Source organism: Cuculus canorus, chromosome 3 (genome assembly GCF_017976375.1).
Source record: "Cuculus canorus isolate bCucCan1 chromosome 3, bCucCan1.pri, whole genome shotgun sequence".
Taxonomy (NCBI): domain Eukaryota; kingdom Metazoa; phylum Chordata; class Aves; order Cuculiformes; family Cuculidae; genus Cuculus; species Cuculus canorus.
This window is the reverse complement of record NC_071403.1, coordinates 32659282-32679273: the sequence shown is the minus strand read 5'-3', so window position 1 is coordinate 32679273 and position 19992 is coordinate 32659282. Positions and strand designations below refer to the sequence as shown.

General features: G+C 37.7%; 1 protein-coding gene across 1 annotated transcript in view; it reads left to right on the top strand.

Moving 5' to 3' along the window:
* Positions 1 to 19992, top strand: part of REV3L (REV3 like, DNA directed polymerase zeta catalytic subunit) — a 120697-nt gene that overhangs the window by 95451 nt on the left and 5254 nt on the right. Inside the window, 12 exon segments of the mRNA XM_054061905.1 lie at positions 902 to 1017; positions 6289 to 6407; positions 7015 to 7133; positions 8136 to 8277; positions 11447 to 11691; positions 12921 to 13029; positions 13895 to 14101; positions 14788 to 14897; positions 15942 to 16056; positions 17658 to 17795; positions 18650 to 18840; positions 19717 to 19963. Coding sequence (XP_053917880.1) covers positions 902 to 1017; positions 6289 to 6407; positions 7015 to 7133; positions 8136 to 8277; positions 11447 to 11691; positions 12921 to 13029; positions 13895 to 14101; positions 14788 to 14897; positions 15942 to 16056; positions 17658 to 17795; positions 18650 to 18840; positions 19717 to 19963 — 1858 coding nt within the window.

Here is a 19992-nt window from a genome sequence, read left to right as displayed (position 1 = left end):
GGTTTAATAGTGCCAGCTCAAAGGCTGATGATACAGGCTCTTCCAAGCTAACTCCTATCTTGTTTACCCTTCTGCCTAGTCCACTCTTCTGTATGCCTGATTGGAAGATGGGCAGTGACTGTGTCAGAAACAAGTCTGCCTTTTTTTTTTCTTTCTCATACCTAGGCTAGTCAAATTTTCAACCCAGCATGAGATCTAGCATAAAATGAGGTTTTCTGTGCATTTTCTAGAAATAAGGTTATCTTAAAGAAGAGGGAGGTATTTAAGAGAACTGGTAGACATATGGTTGCTTTTCTCCTGTTTCAGTTTTTGACATCTGTCGCTCCGGTACGAATTGTAACTTTCCTGATAAAGGGTTACCATTTTGGACCAGAGGTGCCCTCTGATTATTATAACATAACTGCAGTATGCATGACACGTTTCTTATTTCCAATACATTCAAGTAGCCTGGCAGCAAATTCTATCCTATTTCATAAAGGAAGATAGTACTACAAAGTTTGAGGATGGGGACTATGTTTCATTAAACACCTGTGTTGTGCGGCAGCTAGGTTTCAGTTTGTGCTCAATATGGCCTGATTTCTGTAAAACCTGATTAGACCTAGATTTTGTTCTTTATTTGTAGAGATGGAAATAATAGAAGTATGTAAATATGTACACGCTTTCCCTATGAAAGTATTCCTTCTAAAATTTTTTTCAGTTAAATTTTATTGAAAATCCTAAAAGGACTGTCTGTTTTAAATATTGTCTCCTTAGTCCAGCTGCTGCTTTCAGAGAAACCTGTTGTGGATGCTTCTTTTTCAAACTCAGCATGATTAGAATGAAATCCCGTTTGTACCCTGCTCATGGAAAATAGTTTCTTAAATAATATGAAGCTTATTTTCATTTTTCTCCCCCTCTTTAGATATGACCCAGACATTTTGTTAGGCTATGAAGTCCAGATGCATTCCTGGGGTTATCTCTTACAGAGGGCTGCTGCGCTAAATATTGATTTATGCCAGATGATTTCTCGTGTGCCAGGTAAGTTATTCTATAGGATTTCAGTTCACTTCCAATAGAAACAAGTTGAAATCTATGAATAAATGAAGAAATGTAAATGCAGAGTATTTCTTGAGATAGTCTTCTTTTGTTGTTGTTGTGTTGATACAGGTATAGTCATGCAAGAACAACAAAAAAAAAAGAAGAAATATCAGTGCAATTCTGGTTTTCATTGTTTTCAGAATTTTTAAATTCCTCGTGTATTCCACTTCTGGGTATTTCCTGTATCTGTGAACCTAGACTCATTTTCATTAGTCATGACTGTTAAGTTTTCAGTTCTTGGAGGTGCTTCTGCTACCAAGCCTTTTCTTGCTTCTCCTTGGCTTCAGTCATGTGTGTTTGTCATCCAGGGTACCCACCATAGTCATTATTCATGGTTTCTCTGGCTGGGATACAAAGACGTAAAGATGCTCCTTGCTTTCAATAGCTATTTTTGTACTGGCCCAAGTGCTGAAGCTTTCCTCCAACATTGAGAAAAAGATCTGCTTGAATTTTTTTCTTGAAAACCTGGGGAAAGTTATCTAGGAGAGTGGCAAGCCTAGCGTCTATACTTGGCAAATCAATAGAAGCTGTCATTCGAAGAATGCAGTTAGTGAGCAGCTAAATTAATGTGTTGTGCCTGAGAAGAGTCAAGATGACTTCATGGAATTAAGAAACATCTCAAAAATTTGTTGTAGCTCTTTGCAGCAGTCAAGATTATGTGGGTGAGGAAGATATGATTTTAAAAATCAAAACAATTGAAAAAGCTCTTTTTGTCAGAACTCTTGCTAAAGATCTGTGCAGAAACTAAATAGCAATGAAATAAGAAGGGCTTTCCTATGATTGTCCTATTAAGACTTGATCTTGTTACTCTCTAATGGTTGAAAAGGCAAATGAAGTGTTAGGAATTATAAAGCAAGGAAAATTTAAAACAATGACTAAATATAAAACCTGGAGTATTCTTGCACCTTGGATACTGTGGTTCTAGCCTCTTCATAACCTTTCCCCCATCAAAATGGATACAGGTCCAGTGGTAAAGAGAGAAGAGTAATCCAAATGTGTCTAGTAAAGAATTCCAGAAGAGATAAAACTGGATAAGGAAGATAAAAGCCTATGAAATCTTGAGGGATACAGAGGGAAACATGGATTGGTTGTTGATGGTCTCTTCCAGAGAGAGAGAAGAAAGAACCAGAAATCATGAAATTAAGCTAGCAAATGTTAGCTACAGAATAGGAGTTGATTTTTTGTCTCTGGGTTGTTGAACTGTTAAGTTCCTTGCCACAAGACAGTACAAATGCTCAAAGGGTATTTTGCTTTAAAAGAAGATAAATTCTTGGAAGGAAGTCCATTGGAAACTATTGCATATGTTAAAACTATGTCTGGCCCAGGAAGCCATAAATGGTTAGAAGTTGGGAGAGTTTTAAAGAGATTATCGGTAGCTGTGTCAAAGTTTAGCCCCAGCCCAGCCAATTTTGGCAGCTAGACCTGAGTAGCTGGGCTCCCACAACAAGCTGCTTCCCCTCTTCTTGAAGCATCTGCTTTTGTGTACTTGATAGAACACAGTACTGGGCTAATTGTGTCTTTGGGCATGCCCAATGTAGCAATAGCATCTCTTATGTTGGCCTGCTGTGTGCCTGCACAGGAGAAAATGATGTTTTAGAAGAGTTAAGTTCACACACTGCTTCCTTCAGGTTTGAATATTTGGGCGCGCTTTTGATGACTTGAAAATGTTTTTTAGATTGGATATTAGGAAAACCTTCTTTACTGAAAGAGTGGTAAAGCATTGGAGCAGGCTGCCCAGGGAAATGGAGGAGTCACCATCCCTGGAGGTGTTCAAGAAACATGTAGATGTGGCACTTTGGGACATGGTTCAGTAGGCACAGTGGTGTTGGGCTGACGGTTGGACTTGATGATCTTAGAGCTCTTTTCCAACCTTAATGATTCTAAGATTCTATACCTGTGAGCTGTTTGAAAAGGTCTGAGTTATAGAGACTCTTCAAAGACAAGAAAACATAAAAACACATTCATATCTTCAGCCGAACGTTGACTACTGGACCTTGATCAATTTTTAAATAATGTATGAGAACAGGAACACACAACAGTTTAGATTTGGATTGGCCATCGAAGGTCACAAGTTTCCTTCAGGACAAAGGTCTCAAATTTGTTTTGCAGGAATAATAGGTGATTGCATGAACCTTGTTATGAAATTCCCCTCATGGCTCAAACTGAAATGATACACTGGTTGCAGTAATAATGCCTCTGGGTACAGTCTTCAGATGTATTGAAGTGTGTTGAGAAAAAAACTTTTTGACTGCTTACGCTTCAAGATTTGCAATGGCTTTGGTGAAAGGAATGGTATATGTTGCAGTCAAAGGTTTCTTAAACCTCCAAAGATTGCAAAGGTTTACTGCTCTGCTGTAGAAGTATGGCTGACCAATGTCCTCAGTTTGGGACAAATAACTAATCTGCTTTCGTTCTCAAGGGCTGAGTCACAGGTCTTGTCTTGCAGGACAGCTGTGTCTGCACTATAGTTGACGCCGAATCAATAGTTACTTCAGTAAAGCTCTCGATAGTACCCATCTACATGACAAAAGCTGTTGTTCAAGTTACTGGAATTGGGATACTCAGGAAGAGTTCCTTGAAGAAGAGAGGTTACTTCTCTGGAAACTGTATGGTTCTTAATGTTGGGTCTATGCATTTCACAGTCAGGCTTCCTTCCCTGAAATTGTGAAATCCCACACAATATGGGTTCAGCTCTAGTGAAGGAAACCAGAGTTGTAGGCCTCAGCATCTTTGGACATGAAGTTCAAGTGGGCATGCAGGATATAGGCATGATCTCCACAACGCTGGTATTCATAGTATTGATTTTCTTGTGCCAGATGGTAGATGCACACCCAGAAGTGGAATACATAACACTTAAAATGTTTCTAAGAACTAGCATCATTGTAAGGTATGCAATTATTCTTTTTTGACTGAACTGCAGGAGAGAGATAAGGAAATGTTCACACTGATGGGCTCCTCCCAAAATTGTCATGCTATAAATGTGAGCTTGCATGCATGACCATAAATGTACAAGTGTTGTGTTCTCTGTTGCTTTGTGGCCTCTTTGTCCATGGTTTTGATCCCGTCTATGTTCCTCTTGTTTTTCCAACCCTTATGGACTTCTCTGTGGTTTTGCTTTATTGGCTGAGTCTGGTGCTGCCTCTGCCATTTACAGGTGAACTATTCATGAGTCATTAGGACACACCACAAGAGAAGTGAGTAACTGTGACTGTGCGTAGTGGCATTTTTTGTGTATGCACCATGGCCTTCTGTTTCCTCCTTTGCATCCTAGCTGAGTTAGGGAGTGGGTAACAGGATGAGAGGAGTCTTCTTTTTATTTCATCTCACTCACAGAAGAATATCCAGTTCTGCTTCTTCTGGGAGACCCATCCCTGCAGATATTTAAAAGACAGGTAGATGAAGTGCTTAGGGGTATGATTTAGTAGTGGACTGGTACGGTCAGGCTTGTTCATCTCAAAGGCCTTTTCCAACCTAGTGATTCTATGATTCTTAAAAGAGAATCCAAAGAGGCTCATATGGGTCTGGTGGTATATCCCCCACACAGTTGTAAAGCAGTACAGGTTTCTGTAATTTTGCAATTCTTATCACATGCTGAGTCTCTTGTTCATCAGGGTAGTGTGTCTCTCTTGTGACTGCAGTATATAGTCGCCTGTCTTTACAAGCAAGACATGCAACAAGCTTAAGAAACATAGGAAATCTCCTAAACAAGTCAGAAGAGAGCTAGACACTGCAGAAGGTAGAGCTAACTGATAGTTCTGCTTCCAATTAAAAAAAAAAATGAAGGGGGGGGAGAAATATCAAGTTCCTCACTTTCACAGGAGGTCCATCGTTTGGAAATGAAGAAAAGGAGAAGAAAAAGTGTTGCTGTTGCGGCGCTTTTTTTCCATCCAGACATGCAAAGAGGAATTGCTGTTTTTCCTCTTTAAAAACATGAAACAATATAAGATGATAATAAAATGGTATGCATTTTGATAAATTGTATTAAAGGTCTGCTAAATTTCATAAAGGCTCTTTGATTTGTTTATAAGGTCAATAAATGACAAATAGGTTTTCTTGACCGTATTTTGATTGATACACACATCTGAAAGGTCAGTGTATGAATTTAGTCTGTGTTATATTGTTTCACAGCAGTTCTGCAGAATTTCAGGCAATTATTCTGTCTTCAAGGGCAAATGTGCTTCATAGCTGTCTGAGGAACTATATACTCAGTTGTGATCATTGTTTTAAAGTACTGTGTATCCACACTTCTGTATCCTCTGTCCAAAATGTTCTGGGTTTTATTAGTAGGGTACTGCACAGAGATATCCGATAAATGAGTAGTGGCAAAGTACATGACCCACAGTTGAAAGATGGGTATGGATTTAGAACTGTGGAAAAATTGCCCCAAAGTGCTTTCTCTTCCATTATACTAAGAAAAGGAACAAGACTGGTGGATCAAATAGCACAGTGTGTTTTCATATTGAATTTTAAACTCTGTTGTGCATTTAAAAGATATTTGTGTAAACTCAGGAAAGAATATCAAAACCGAAGCCCTTTAGGTTGACTGAAAAAAAGACAGTTTCAAGAAACTTACACAAAAAAGACTGTCTTCTCTTGTGTGGTATTTCAAAGCATGAAAAAAAACCCAAGGACAGCAAAAGAGAATATCTTTACTGTAGTCGCCATCTCGCAGAAAGATTGAGTGCTATTTCTGCTCTACATTTGTTCCTTCTCATTTCCTTCTCTCTCTGTTTGAGCTGTCCAGAACTCATGTCTACCTGCTCCCATTGAGATGGGTTTGCATTTACTGTATGAAAGGCACCGAATTTTCTATCCCATGACCTGGTTCTGACTGTTTAGGATCATTATAGGCAAAACCTTGAGTTATAAATTCTTTAGAGCAGAAATCACTTTTCTTTTTAAGTGTTGTGCACTAATGTGTGTGCAGCTAGCTTTCAAGTAACATTCTTAACCAATATATTCAATATGGATGCCATTTCAATGAAATTGAAGTAAGAGTTATCTTTGAGGGATGTGCAAAAGCAGGAAAACCTGAGGGAGGTTTATTTGGAGATTGCGTGGAAGACTGCTAGATAAATAATCTTGTGCAATCAGTATCAGTCTTCAGGAATTCTCATTTTTCTAGAGAGCTCAGATTGAAAGAGGGATGGCTTGATCTGGTCTTGACTGTGCTATAACTTGTCTAAATATATTATCTTTTAATGTGTTTAGATGAAAAGAAAGAGAACAGATTTGCGACTGAGCTGGATGAATACGGATCAGATACAATGAGTGAAATACATATTGTTGGGCGAATTATCTTAAATATTTGGAGAATGATGAGACATGAGGTAAAATTTTTAAAAGGTTAATGTATTTAACTTATTGTGGTTTTTTTAATTATGTAGACTTTGTGGAAAATTTCATGTAACTTAGGCAACTTCTGTTCTCTATTTGCATACCTTCAAATCCAGCAGTCTGCCACTTCTTGAGAATGGATTTTGCATACTGCTAAAATGTAAAATACTGAAGCCCTTATCTTTCAGTAATATTTCTTAATGATATTCCTTTTCAATTCTTTGTGGGTTTTGAGAACAGCTTACCTGTTTTAGCAATTTCTCTAGTATGATGCTTTTACTAGATGAAATTAAGCTGTCAGACTTACTCATTGTTTTGCTGTTGATGACATTTAATACTGATATGGTTCAGTCTTTACAATTCTTGTTCTGACCAAATTCAGACCTGATCTTTGTCATCTGCTTAATTTAGCATATTCTTTCCAGTTGATGAGGGGTATTCTTTCCTGACTTGTAAATAGGTAGGGACTTCTAACTATAGGTGTTTACCTTTTAGTAATAACAAGTTAATAAATTTAGTTGTTACAGTTTTTTAAAAGTAGAGATTTCTTAGATTGTGAAAGACATCATGCACATTAACACATCCTCTGTGTTTTTCTAGGTTAATCTAATGAATTACACTTTTGAAAACGTGGGCTTTCATGTTCTTCATCAACGTTTTCCTTTATTTACTTTCCGAGTTCTGTCTGATTGGTTTGATAATAAGACAGATGTCTACAGGTAATGATCTATTAATCCATTTTGTTTGTTCTTTTTAAGGTCAGGTTCTAACGTTGGATGGGTATAAGCTAAAGTCATCTTAGGAAGACATAATCAATTTAGCTTAGGTACTAGAACAGTCTATATGCAGCAACATGAGTTTATTTACTCTGCTGTTTCGCTGTGTTCTCTTGTGTAGTAATACCTTCAATATTTTATGCTGTGATTTTTCTGTTTAAAGCACACAAAAGCAGAACAAATTTTTATTTTTAACATAGCTGAATAGATAGACTATTTTGAAGTTCTGTGTCTATTTTGTATATACTATTTATCAGAACGACTTGTAATCAACTGTCAGATTTCTAGTTTACTGCACAGTGCATGTCAACCAAGCTAGGCTTAAAATAGTACAAAAGAGCATGCAAAATGTCAAGACAGTAACTGTAGCTGATCAAAAAAACCTTTATATGACACGTATCACACTGGGCTTCACTCTTTCATGTAGTGATTTGGTGTTGTGCAATACGAACAATTCATACAACTGAGTACTGATGTCAACATCACTCGTGACATATATGTAGTATCTGAAAAAGTTAAACATTCTTCAATTAGGTGGAAACCTGGTTTGGTGCTGAAATTACAAATTTATGTTCAACTGAGATTGGTATTCTTAATACAGAAGAATGCTTCCACGCAAGTCTACTCAGTTAAAAACAACATGTAAACAGATTAAGAGAAACTGGAGTTTCTGTTTCAGTAATCCTTTAAGGCAGTAAGGAAAACAGTACATACCATCTCACTGAGACATGCCTTAACAGTAGTTTGCTATAACACATTCCGTGTGTATCTTTAGAATACCTAAGTGTACGTTTATGTGCACTGCATTTTTGAAAGAGTGGTGTGAAAACGTCCTGGAGGAAATTTTATTTGCTGGTTTCTAACAAGCTATCTTAAAAATACGGTTTTTTTGTACAAAGAGCAGCACTTCCCTAATCGTTTATAATGAGCTATTCACTTTCACAGGTGGAAAATGGTTGATCATTATGTTACCCGGGTCCGTGGGAATCTCCAGTTGTTAGACAAACTGGATTTGATTGACAGAACAAGTGAAATGGCAAGACTTTTTGGCATTCAGTTCTTACATGTATTAACAAGAGGCTCCCAGGTAAGATTTAATTTTCTTACACTTGACAAAATCAAAACGGTCTTTCCAAAATGTTTTAGTTCTTCAGTATCTTTTCAGTCAGTATGTGTATTTTTCTAAGGTCACAGAAGACTGTTTAGCATAACATGAAATTGAAACATAGAGAAAGGCAATTCAAAAGCATTAATAAGAGATTGAATGATTAGTCTCAAAGATTTAGAAGAGCTGTTAAAAATACAGCGCCCCAAATGTAATCACACCAGTGAGTCGTTTCTTCTGACTGTGGGGTTAGTAATTTTTCCCTTTGAGTTGGTATTCTTCACACTTAGATGAGTCTGAAAATGAATGGTTTTTAAAACATTAGAAAATATAATTGAGCACATTTTAGAAAGATGAGATTATTTTCTTTTGGGGCAGACAGAGATGCACCAAATATGTTTTAAGTGTCATTTCCTGTGAAGCACAGCTCTGGGTGAGATTTGAAAAGGCAAGAAGGGCCCTGGCATTGTTATGTACGTATGTCATGCAAGATGTGTCTGGTTCTGTTATTTTGGTGCTGGCATCAGAGGGAAAGGGTGCAGGACAGACTGAAATTTACACCACCTTTTCTTTGAGACCTCAGAAGTTTCCAGTAATACCAAAGGCTTTCATCACCCAGGTTCTGAGCAACTAGACTAACTAGACTGTTTTCGTGGCTTCACATGAACGCTGAAGAGCACCTGAAACAAGAGACAACTACACTCACTCACATGTGCCTGCTTTTCTGTTGTCACCTTACTTTCTACCATAATTCTTCTTTCCTACTATCTTTTTGCTTTCTATTTTAATAGATATTTAGCTGAGATGACGAGGATTGATTACTTTGCCAAAGTAATTACTGTGGACAAAAAGACAACCTAAACACTCATGCTAAACAGACTGGCATTGTCTTAAGGCAGCCAGAAATGAGAGTGCCTGAAGCTGCAGTTCCTTAATAATTTAACCCAGTTTAAAAATATTGCCACTTTTTTTTTCCTTTGACTGCAGTTGCCTGTGTCATCTCTTGATCTCATGCAGATTCTTGTTGGTCTTGCTAGTACTGGCCTAATATTTTGGGGGGACAGGTGGCAGCAGCAGCAGAACCTTGGTGGCGTTCAGTATTTACCAGTTTAGCTCCCTGATCAGGTTTAGCACGTTTGCAGAAAAGTACCGCTGTCAGAGCAAGGGAAGAGAAATGCACAGTTAAGGACAGGGAGGGTGGGACTGGCATACTGCCAACATAGAGATGCTTAAGCTGTTGTGATTGCAGCCCGCAAAGACTGTTCTGCCTGTCATTTTCTCAAATGGCTGTGAGTGGGAGTGAGCAACAGAAACATGCTGCATTTTCTATCCTGACTGTTCTTTTCTCTTCCCTTCTGTGCACGTATGTTTGTTTCCACTGAAAACTGCCATTACAAGATGGCAGTTGCAACAATTCCTAGTCACCTCAAATAATGTTTTTTTTCACTCAGAAGAATCATCACTACCTTTTATGAAGATATTCCTTTTCTTCTTAGCTGAAAAACGTGTTAAAATGGAATAGTACTAAGAACAGATTTCAGATATTTTAAGTTATTTTTTCCATATTTTTATTTCTATTAAGTCCTACAAGACCTTTCTAAAGGCAATTTTTTTATTATGATATCTTGAATATCATAGAATCATAGAATGGTTTGAGTTGGAAGGGATCTTAAAGATCATCCAGTTCCAGCCCCCCTGCCGTGGGACACCTCCCACCAAACTAGGCTACTCAAAGCCTCATCCACCCTGACCTTGAACACCTCCAGGGATGGGGCATCCACAGCTTCCCTGGGTAACCTGTGCCAGTGCCTCACCACTAAGTGAAAGACTAAACAAATCTAACAGGAGATGGTCATAGACCTGCAAATTATAGGTCATATGATTGAAGAACTTGCTGGAAACTAGAAAAAAAACCTCTAGTTCTTGCCAGATCCAGTCACTGACCATCTCATCATACATCTGATCTCACAACTGGACACAGATTAGTGCACAGTTAGAGCAAGGCAGCAGCAGCTTATGCTTGCGCTGCTGCAAAGCTACACTTTGAAACCCTATCCTGTTCGTAAGGTGGTAGGGTCTTGTTAAAGCTGTTAGTTCCATAAGTTCATTTATAACATGAATGTTAAAGAAATTACACCTGACCCATTCAGTACAGTGATTGAATATGTACTGTGTCAGGCAGAGGGCTTTTGAATAGTGATTTAGTTGCTTACAAAGCACTGGATTTTAGGATTATATCATCTTGACCTTTGGTATTTTGGGATTTTCAGTCCTTTGCCACCCATATATGTAATTTTTAGCTATTTGGGGTTTTTTTATTGTGAGCGGACACAGTGAATACCTGGCTGTTAGTGCTTGTGAAGCCTTACTAACGCATTGAATAATCCATAAATAATGAGGGCTGTTTTTTCTCTCACTTTCCTACCTCCACATATGACATTTTGTGATGTCTTGAACAAGGTGAAAGTCCTTAAATGTTTTGTTATTTTATGCGTCCTGTACTACGTGTGACATGACCAGGGAGAAAGCATGAGACCCAGTACAAAGCAGCAGACTTTTGAAGTGGGCTGACTTAGATTCTTCCTTTGGTTTTCTTGCTGCAATGTACATTCTAGATACTTCTTATGGTCAAAAGCTTGGACCCACAATTATCAACTTAGAGAACTCACATGTCACTTCTCTGTTTTCCCATATGTTGAAATAGAATTGCTGTGCAGATTCTTAAGGAAAATGGTCATCAACTGTATATTATATACATTGTCTTCTTCAGCGTTCTGCAGGTCTTAACAAAAATACAGTTCAGCAAGTGTTCGATCAGTGACTGTTGCATGGCCATCCACATATGTTGTTGCAGCCTGATGGATGTTTATTTTTTCAACCTGAGCTGGGTGTTTATTTTTTCCATAGATAAAAATCAGAAGTATTGATTTTCAGTGACTAGGGATAAATTGTGAGGAAACACATGGAAAAGTTCCACTGTATGTGATAGAAAATATACATTAAAAATAAGAATATGGCTATTTATTGTGAAAACTAGTTTTCCATACTTTAAATTCAGGATATGTGAATGCATATTTACACAGTTTTAATGCACCCATGTTTATTCTGCGTTTTTTGAAACTATAATGATTATATCCAAACTGTTTTGCAGTATCGTGTGGAGTCTATGATGCTGCGTGTTGCAAAACCAATGAACTATATTGCTGTGACACCCAGTATCCAGCAGCGAGCTCAAATGAAAGCCCTGCAATGTGTTCCCTTAATAATGGAACCAGAATCCCGCTTCTACAGCAATGCTGTTCTTGTATTAGATTTCCAGTCCTTGTATCCTTCCATTGTCATTGCATACAACTACTGTTTTTCAACCTGCCTGGGACACGTTGAAAACTTAGGAAAGTAAGTTGTTATTCTTTTCTCACAAACTTTGATTCTGTAGAGGCTTTAGCATCTGTTCTAAGACACTGAGAACCCTTGATTGTCATTGGAAACAATGGGCATATATGAATAGCACCATTTTCTACTGCACAATAGAGATTATAAAGCTCTGCTGTTGGGGTATACATACATATACGTGTACACATCTATTAAATAGAGAATTACACGCCATTCTGCTTAAAAAAAAAACCAAACAACCTCTGATGTGTCTATGCCTGTTTCTTTATTGCAGTGATACTAGTTCTTAGTATTGCTTCAGAATAAGTTAACGTGCTATATAAATCCACTACATATTTTCAAAATTGGACAGGTATTGTTCCACTGTCTCTAAATAAATTGGTTGCTCTTTTTAACAGTTCACTCTGGTCTTAACTATTCAAAATGAAGAGTAATTTATTCTTTGTAGTATTTCTTACTGAGCCTATCAGTAGTTCTGTTAATTGGAAAGAAATCTAATTGCCGATTATAATTACCTCTACAAAACAATATTTGGAAGAATGGGAAGATGCATGTGATGATGGCTAGGTGTCACCATCAGGTTTTCAAGTTTCTGCTTTTAAATGCTGAGTCTGTAGGAAGAGAATAAATGCAATGAGTTACTTGGTAAACATTCATGGTTTCCATCAAGGATTATGGGATGAGTATGTACCTCCTCTAACTCTGCATTTGGAAATCATAAAACCATAGAATCATAGAATAGTTTGGGTTGGCAGGGACCTTAAAGATCATCTAGTTCCAACTCCCCTGCCATGGGCAGGGACATCCCACTAGATCAGGCTGTCTAAGGCCCCATCCAACCTGGCCTTGAACACCTCCAGGGATGGGGCAGCCACAACTTCTCTGGGCAACCTGTGCCAGTGCCTCACCACTCTCATGGTGAAGAAATTCTTCCTAATGTCCATTCTAAATCTGCCCCTCTCCAGTTTATACCCGTATCATGTATTAGCACAGAACAGAATTAATAAATATTGTGTGTGTTGGAATTTAACTCTTTATTACTACTTTACTCCTAGAGCCTTTTGCATGTAGCTAAGAAATTTTAAATTATAATGTGTATGTTTATGCCTGAGATTATAATTATGTTTCTGTCCTTGCTGCCGTTACCAGCATTTTAATGTGAGTTCATGCTTTTGCTCGATCTGGCTGTAAGTGGATGAATTGTCTTAGTATTTAATTTTTCTCTTTATTAGATATGATGCATTCAAATTTGGCTGTACATCTCTCAGAGTGCCTCCTGACTTACTTTACCAGATTAGGCATGATATCACAGTGTCACCCAGTGGAGTAGCTTTTGTCAAGGTAATGGTATTAGCACTGTGACCAACATTTTCACTCTCTGTTGGCTCCCTAGCTTAAGATCAAATTGATATTATAGTTTATATTTTGCTGCGTTAAGAGCAGGCAGAAGAGGGGAGGTTCAGTCTCTCATTTCCCAGTTTTTTTTGATATTTATCAGAGTGCTGAACTTCTGTCAGTTCAGGAAATAAAATGTCATCTTTATGCTTTCTTTTAAACTGAAGGCTCGTTTCATCTATAATTAAACATTATTTTATTGGTGCAGTTTGGGAATCAAACAGTAATTATCTGCGTGCAGCACTTCATTCTTCTCCTGCCTCTATAACAGAATGCTTTCCTAGTAAAAGAGTCGTAGCTTAGGAGATGAAAACCCCTGACTTGCTTTCAATTGTTCTGATTTTATGTTATATGTATTGCTGGGCGATTTGTAATGAATTCATAAATACGGCCTGGAGCTCTTGCAAATAATTAGCCAATCACCAGCATACTGAAAATAAATGTAGACCAAAAACTTGAAGTAAAGAATATTTGCAGAATTCCTAAAAGATAATATTTCTTTAGCATTTCACATTTTGAGAATAAACAGTAAAGTATTGAGGTCCCATTTTAGTTAATAAGGTTATCTAAACATTGCATTGGCAGGCCTGATGAAAACAAAGAACAAGAAGCTATTTACCCTGCCCTTGCGAGTGTTCTAGGTTGCTTGTAATATATGTGGGAAGAGCCAAACCGTTGGTGCCTAGGGCATCCTGCTAATTTAATTTGTCTTCTTAACAATGATTATCTAACAGTTCGGGGTTTGTTTTTACTCCTGACTTTTTAGGTTAGGCTTTTTAACATAATGTCTTTCTTTGTTCCCTTTATGCAGCCTTCAGTAAGAAAGGGTGTACTGCCAAGAATGCTAGAAGAAATCTTGAAGACTAGGATAATGGTAAAACAGTCAATGAAGGCTTATAAACATGACAAGGCTATAACTCGAATGCTCGAAGCTCGTCAGCTGGGTCTTAAATTTATAGCTAATTTTACATTTGGTTACACTGCTGCTAATTTCTCTGGAAGAATGCCCTGCACTGAGGTAAGGATTGCAGACAAAATGCAGAAAAAATGTGGAAAAGACACTTAATAAAGTATAGTTAATACTTTATGTAATATGTTAATAAAGTATAGCTAGATGCCACAGTATTATTGTTTGAAATGTATTTAATCTAAATACCTTCATAAAGGCTATTTTTATTTGTAGTACTGAAAATCAGCAACTTGGGATTTATTTGTGATCCTTCTTATAAAAAAAAAAAACTTATTTTTCATCTTCCCATAAAAGAGCATTTGAAGTTGACTTTTCTGTAGAACTTTCTCCAAAGGGACATTGGATTGCAGCTCTAATAGTGGAAATAAAATATAACATTATAGCTGTTCCATACTTTTCATTAAAGGAGGAACCAAGAGAATTCAAAAACAAGAGAAAATTAACCTAAGCAATCTTGTCTTGCTCCTTATACCTTTAATATGCCTGAAGAGGTTTAAACCAAATTTTCCTTTATTTTAATTCTTAATAATTTTTGATCACTCTTCCTGTACTTCTTGCTATTTTAGTGTACTGTAAGCAACCTTTTTATTTATTGCATGCATTTAAACCATTAAATAAAACATATTGTCTCAATATAGTAATTTTGATAAACAGATCAAACATTATGTTTACCAAGAGCTAGTATTTGGGTTAGTAGTAGAATAAAGATTCTCAATTTATCTTTAACTTTGCAGGTTGGGGATAGCATTGTCCACAAAGCCAGAGAAACATTAGAGCGTGCTATAAAACTGGTGAATGATACAAAAAAATGGGGTGCTCGCGTTGTGTATGGTGATACTGACAGGTAATTAGTGGTCTGCTTCTTACAGTGTTTTAAAATTGTAGTACTTCTTCATAGATATATTTTACTTTTGTCCCAACAAGGGGAATTTATCATACTGGAAAGAATATGTAGGCCCTTGCTTACTGTCTTGCAGAATATGCAAAATAAACAATGTTTATTTTCTTGGAGTTTCTTTTAGGGCTCTTTAGAAAGCACTTTGAGGATTTCCCTTCTTTTGAAAATTATGTGGAACAGAAATGGGGGGGGGACACCGAGTGCTTTTCAGGTGTGAGTTAATGTCAGTCTTAGTCAAATGAGTATTTTTGTACCTGTTTCTACTGACATTTAAAAAAAAGCCAAAACCATGAAGTGTTTATAATACTGTAGGCATTGTATGCTCATACTTAGAGGAAGCCACTATTTGAAGCTTCAGAAGTGGAATTCAATTCAGAAGCAACCACCAGAGCATACAAAGATATGGTTAGGCATCCTGAAATATATCATGTAAATATCTCCTTTTTCTCAGTCAGTCTTTCATCTAAATTACAGCTGTGCTCTAGACATATCCATCTCTGGTGCTGGGCTTGGATTAATTTTTCAGCCACGGGAAACAAAACTTGTCTAGCTGTCCTTCCTTAAGAATCCAGTGACTGGATTTCAGTCAGACTTGATGAAAGAATTGAAATATCAAAGATACTAAATTCATAGCAGCATCAACAAAAAAAAAATAAATTGTTGGATAGAGGAAGTAAAATCCTGTTGCGTGTAGTGGGGAAAGAGGGTGTACACAGAGCTCTTCCCAGTTCTCTCAGGTTTTGCAATGCCTGGGTGCAGTCACGTCCCCTGCCCTCACCAGAGAGTCACAGCGCTCATCATGCTTTTGACACTCCTGATTTCATACTAAACACCAAAGTTTCTCAGGTTTTTTGCTTTTCTAGCTGAAAGGAGGGAACAGAATTGATAACAACATGCCTGCCTTACCTCCAGGGAAGATCTATAGCTTATAAGTTTCAGGAACTATATTGAACAGATTTGTGCTTATTCCCTCTGTCTGATTTCTCGTAGCATATTTGTACTCTTGAAAGGAGCCACAAAGGAGCAGTCTTTTAAGATTGGTCAAGAAATTGCTGAGGCTGTAACAGCAACAAACCCCAAACCTGTTAAACTGAAGTTTGAAAAGGTAAAAGGAAAATGTTTTGCTTTAAGCATGTTGGGTGAAAGCATTGTTATTTCTGGACACTGAGATGGCATAAGGATATCTGGCAGCTGCACGCTGTACTGTTTCTGCAGGTATATTGCAAGCTCCTTAGTGCCTCAGGGACCTTGTCAGAGAAGTGCTGCAGCATGAACAACAAAAAGAAATATCCCCAATTTCACATCAGAATGCCTGGTGTCCTATTGCGCAGCACCAGGCCATTGGAAATGCCTGTTTGACCAGTTTTTGGAAATAGTTCCCTCAGTTTTCTATTATATACACACAATCAAACTAACATTTGCAACCTGATAATGTTCACTGTCCTTTGAAGAGATTCCAGCTCATTAGTCACAGGGCTGGTATTTATTCTTCAGGCAGCCTTAGCACTCTTGAGGACATGTCCTTGTGATACATATACAAATAAAACGTAAGCTTTTGGAAGAAGTGTTAACGACAATAAGCGTTTTGTAGAAGAGCAAGACAATCTGATTCTAATTTTGGTGGAACTTTATTGTTGCCAAGTCATTAGCAATCAGTTCATATTCAATCAGAATTTTTAAGCAAATTGCTATTTTTTGTGGGAAATACAATAGAAAAATATTAGCAAGAAAAGTCAGGATACCTGTGGAAGGCACAGCAACTTCTCTTCACTAACTAATGCCCAGGGACCCACTTTGAGGCAATTCTGTGTCATTAACCTAAAGGAGTAATTAGCCAGAAAAAATACTAGGTGCAAGGATATACTTGAGAATATGTCCAAGTGCTTCACTTCAAGTGTCCTCATTCACCTGCGGGTCAAAATGTTGCATAGTCTTCTAGGGTGGCCTTATAGCACAGGAGGAAAAAAGTGCTTCAAAGCTGGAGCATCTGTTCAAGCAGTGGGACACCTACATGCAGGACCTTCTGCAGCCTGAGGCAATCTAAACTCACTGCTCCCTCTTCCACAAGAGCCAGGAAGATGTGGTGTTATTCTAGTAATACTGGGAAGAAATCATTCCCCATTCTTTCTTTTAGAAGTGGTCAGGGAATACTGACAAAATGAAGAATACAATAAGAGGTTGGAGGAAACAAGCAAAAGAGACCATGACCCTAAAAATCCATTCCTGAGGAAACTGTTCTCCAAGCATAGCCATTTAAAAAGCATGCTTTCCCTAAATCAAGATACTGGCAGATCTTAGGCGCCTCATAATTAGATAAAGTTTGAAAATAGAATGTTCAAAGCCACTACTTCTGCTGGGAAAGTTTTCTTCTCTGATGTTTAAAATGAAATTGTTGTCTTTTTAAGAAAGAGAGATGAAAAAGTTACATTAAAAAAGCTGACAGATGCAATCCAGAAAAGTAACGGTACTTGAAACAAATTATACACTTCTCATCTGAGCTTCACGTGTCTTCGCCTTTACAGCTAGATGAAATATGAAGTGATTTAAGAGTGGAACACCACTGAATCCCAACTTCCTCAGCCATTCTTTAGTAGTGCTTTGATCTAGTGTATTTGGTTTCATAATTTAAAAGAATCTCAGTGTTCAGAGACACCGTATATTCCCAGCACGTGCCAGATTGGGATATCTTGTTTCCAAATATTCTAGGTCTACTTGCCATGTGTCCTGCAAACTAAAAAGAGGTACGTGGGTTACATGTATGAAACACTGGACCAGAAGGACCCAGTATTTGACGCGAAAGGCATAGAGACAGTCCGAAGGGACTCCTGTCCTGCTGTTTCCAAGGTAAAATATGTTTCTTCCTGAATGAAATGATAGTATTCTGTTATTTCATTGTATATTTATCCTTTCTTGTCATTTCTGCTTTGTGAGCTGTCTGAGACTTCATCTGTTTTTCTTGTATGAGCCATTTGAAAGATAAATTGAAGATCTTGTACAGCATTACAAGAACTTGCTCTTTTCCATCTTAACAATCTTTCAGCCCCTAAAAACACATAAAAAGCCCTCAGCCCCATGTAAACTCTCTAGACAACCATTCTTGATCCAGTTCACTTCAACTGGAAGTATTACTCCAATATGTGTGAAGCACACTGATATGTCTACTAAATAGCTCACTTACATAAATCTAATTTAACTAAGAATTCATTTAAAATAAACTTCCTTGCCTATTTATTTTAAGCTTTGCATTAGGAGATTAAAAAGAAATGGCTTTCGTTCTTAATCATGTCAGAACAAATTTATGCCAGTAAGAAAGGTAACCTCTTAGAAGGATTTACTTCCCTTTTTCTTTCTAATCCAAATTATTTTGTTTGCTGAAGTGGTCAGAAAGTCATGGCAAAATTTTTTAGGTGATGGGAAAAAGAACATCTTCTGTCATACTCAGGAAAGCCTCTGTAACTGTTGAAACAGTCTCAGTGACAGAGTTTGCCATGAAAGTTGTGTTAAGCAGAGAAGAAGGTTGTCCAGTAATGTATTCATGAATGTCTTTGGCAGAGAATGCAACCTGTTGTCATTTTAATTTATACTTTTTCTAAGCCATATATTAATATTTTCATATAATTTATTGAATTACTTAGAATTAATTTTTTCTTTCAGTTAAACATACATGTTTTTCTTACCTTTCTCCTTTGGTTGTAAAGATACTTGAGTGTTCTATCAAGCTGCTATTTGAAACACGGGACATAAGTCAGATCAAACAGTACGTTCAGAATCAATGCATGAAGTTACTGGAAGGAAAAGCCAGCATGCAAGACTTCATCTTTGCTAAAGAGTACAGAGGGAGCTCAGCTTACAGGCCTGGATCCTGTGTGCCAGCGCTGGAGATCACCAGGTAGAGAGATTAAGTCATAATCGCGGATTTTTTTTTTTTTTTCCTCTTGACCTTTGTACTGCCAAGTTTTGGGTAGCAGTGAGATGTCTCCTGCTCTTGTGGCAGCAGTTGGCTCTGACTTTATTCTGTGTGTGAAGAGAGATCAGGCATCAGTCCTAGAAAGCCATTTTGTCAGCTTGGGAAAAGCCACACATGATAAAGAGTGAAGTCTGTTGTCAGCACACCATGATGGTGTGTTCACTGCTGTTACTTCTGCTTTGGTTTTTATACAATGTTTTGTCCTCTCCAAGATTGCCCATCACTCAGAGATATTAGATAGTAGGGTAGTAGCGATGTCTCTTGGTGCCATGAAATACATTACCAGACATAATTTTTAATTTTTTTAGAAGTACCTTACTTAGAGTTATTTCATCCTGTCAGTATTGTTTATCAGTAATAGATAACGTGAGCTGGCACATTTTGCCACCTTGCTTAATATAAAAGGTCTTCAAATTAAGCCATGCTTTTAAAATAAAATAAATTCATGTCCAAGATTGAAACCTGCTTCAAATTGATTTCTGGGTGCCTGAGTTCTTTTAAGTACTCTGGCTGCTCTTTATTAAAATTTTTCTAAGGACAGGGTAGCTAGAATGCAACCTGTGTGCAAATCCAAGCAACCTGAAACAGAAGATATCCTTAGGGCTCATGTTCTAACTTCTAAATTTGGATCTAATCATGAGACAAATTAAAAATGAAACAACTCAGTCTTGTGCTTCATAATAGACACTATCCTCAGTCATCTGGAGAGCTACTAATATAAGATGGGGGAACTTCACAAGCAAATTAAATAACAACGGATTTGTCTCTGGATGCACTATAAGGGCTATTTTTAAACAGGAGAATGCTCGCCTATGACCGTCGCTCTGAACCACGAGTTGGGGAGCGAGTGCCCTACGTCATTGTGTATGGCATGCCCGGACTGCCTTTGATACAGCTGGTGAGGCGGCCCATCGAAGTCCTGCAAGATCCCAACCTGAGACTGAATGCTACGTACTATATCACCAAACAGATTCTGCCACCGCTGGCCAGGGTTTTCTCGCTGATTGGCATAGACGTCTTCAGCTGGTACCATGAGTTGCCACGGGTAAGTGAAAACAAACAGACTGCAAACGC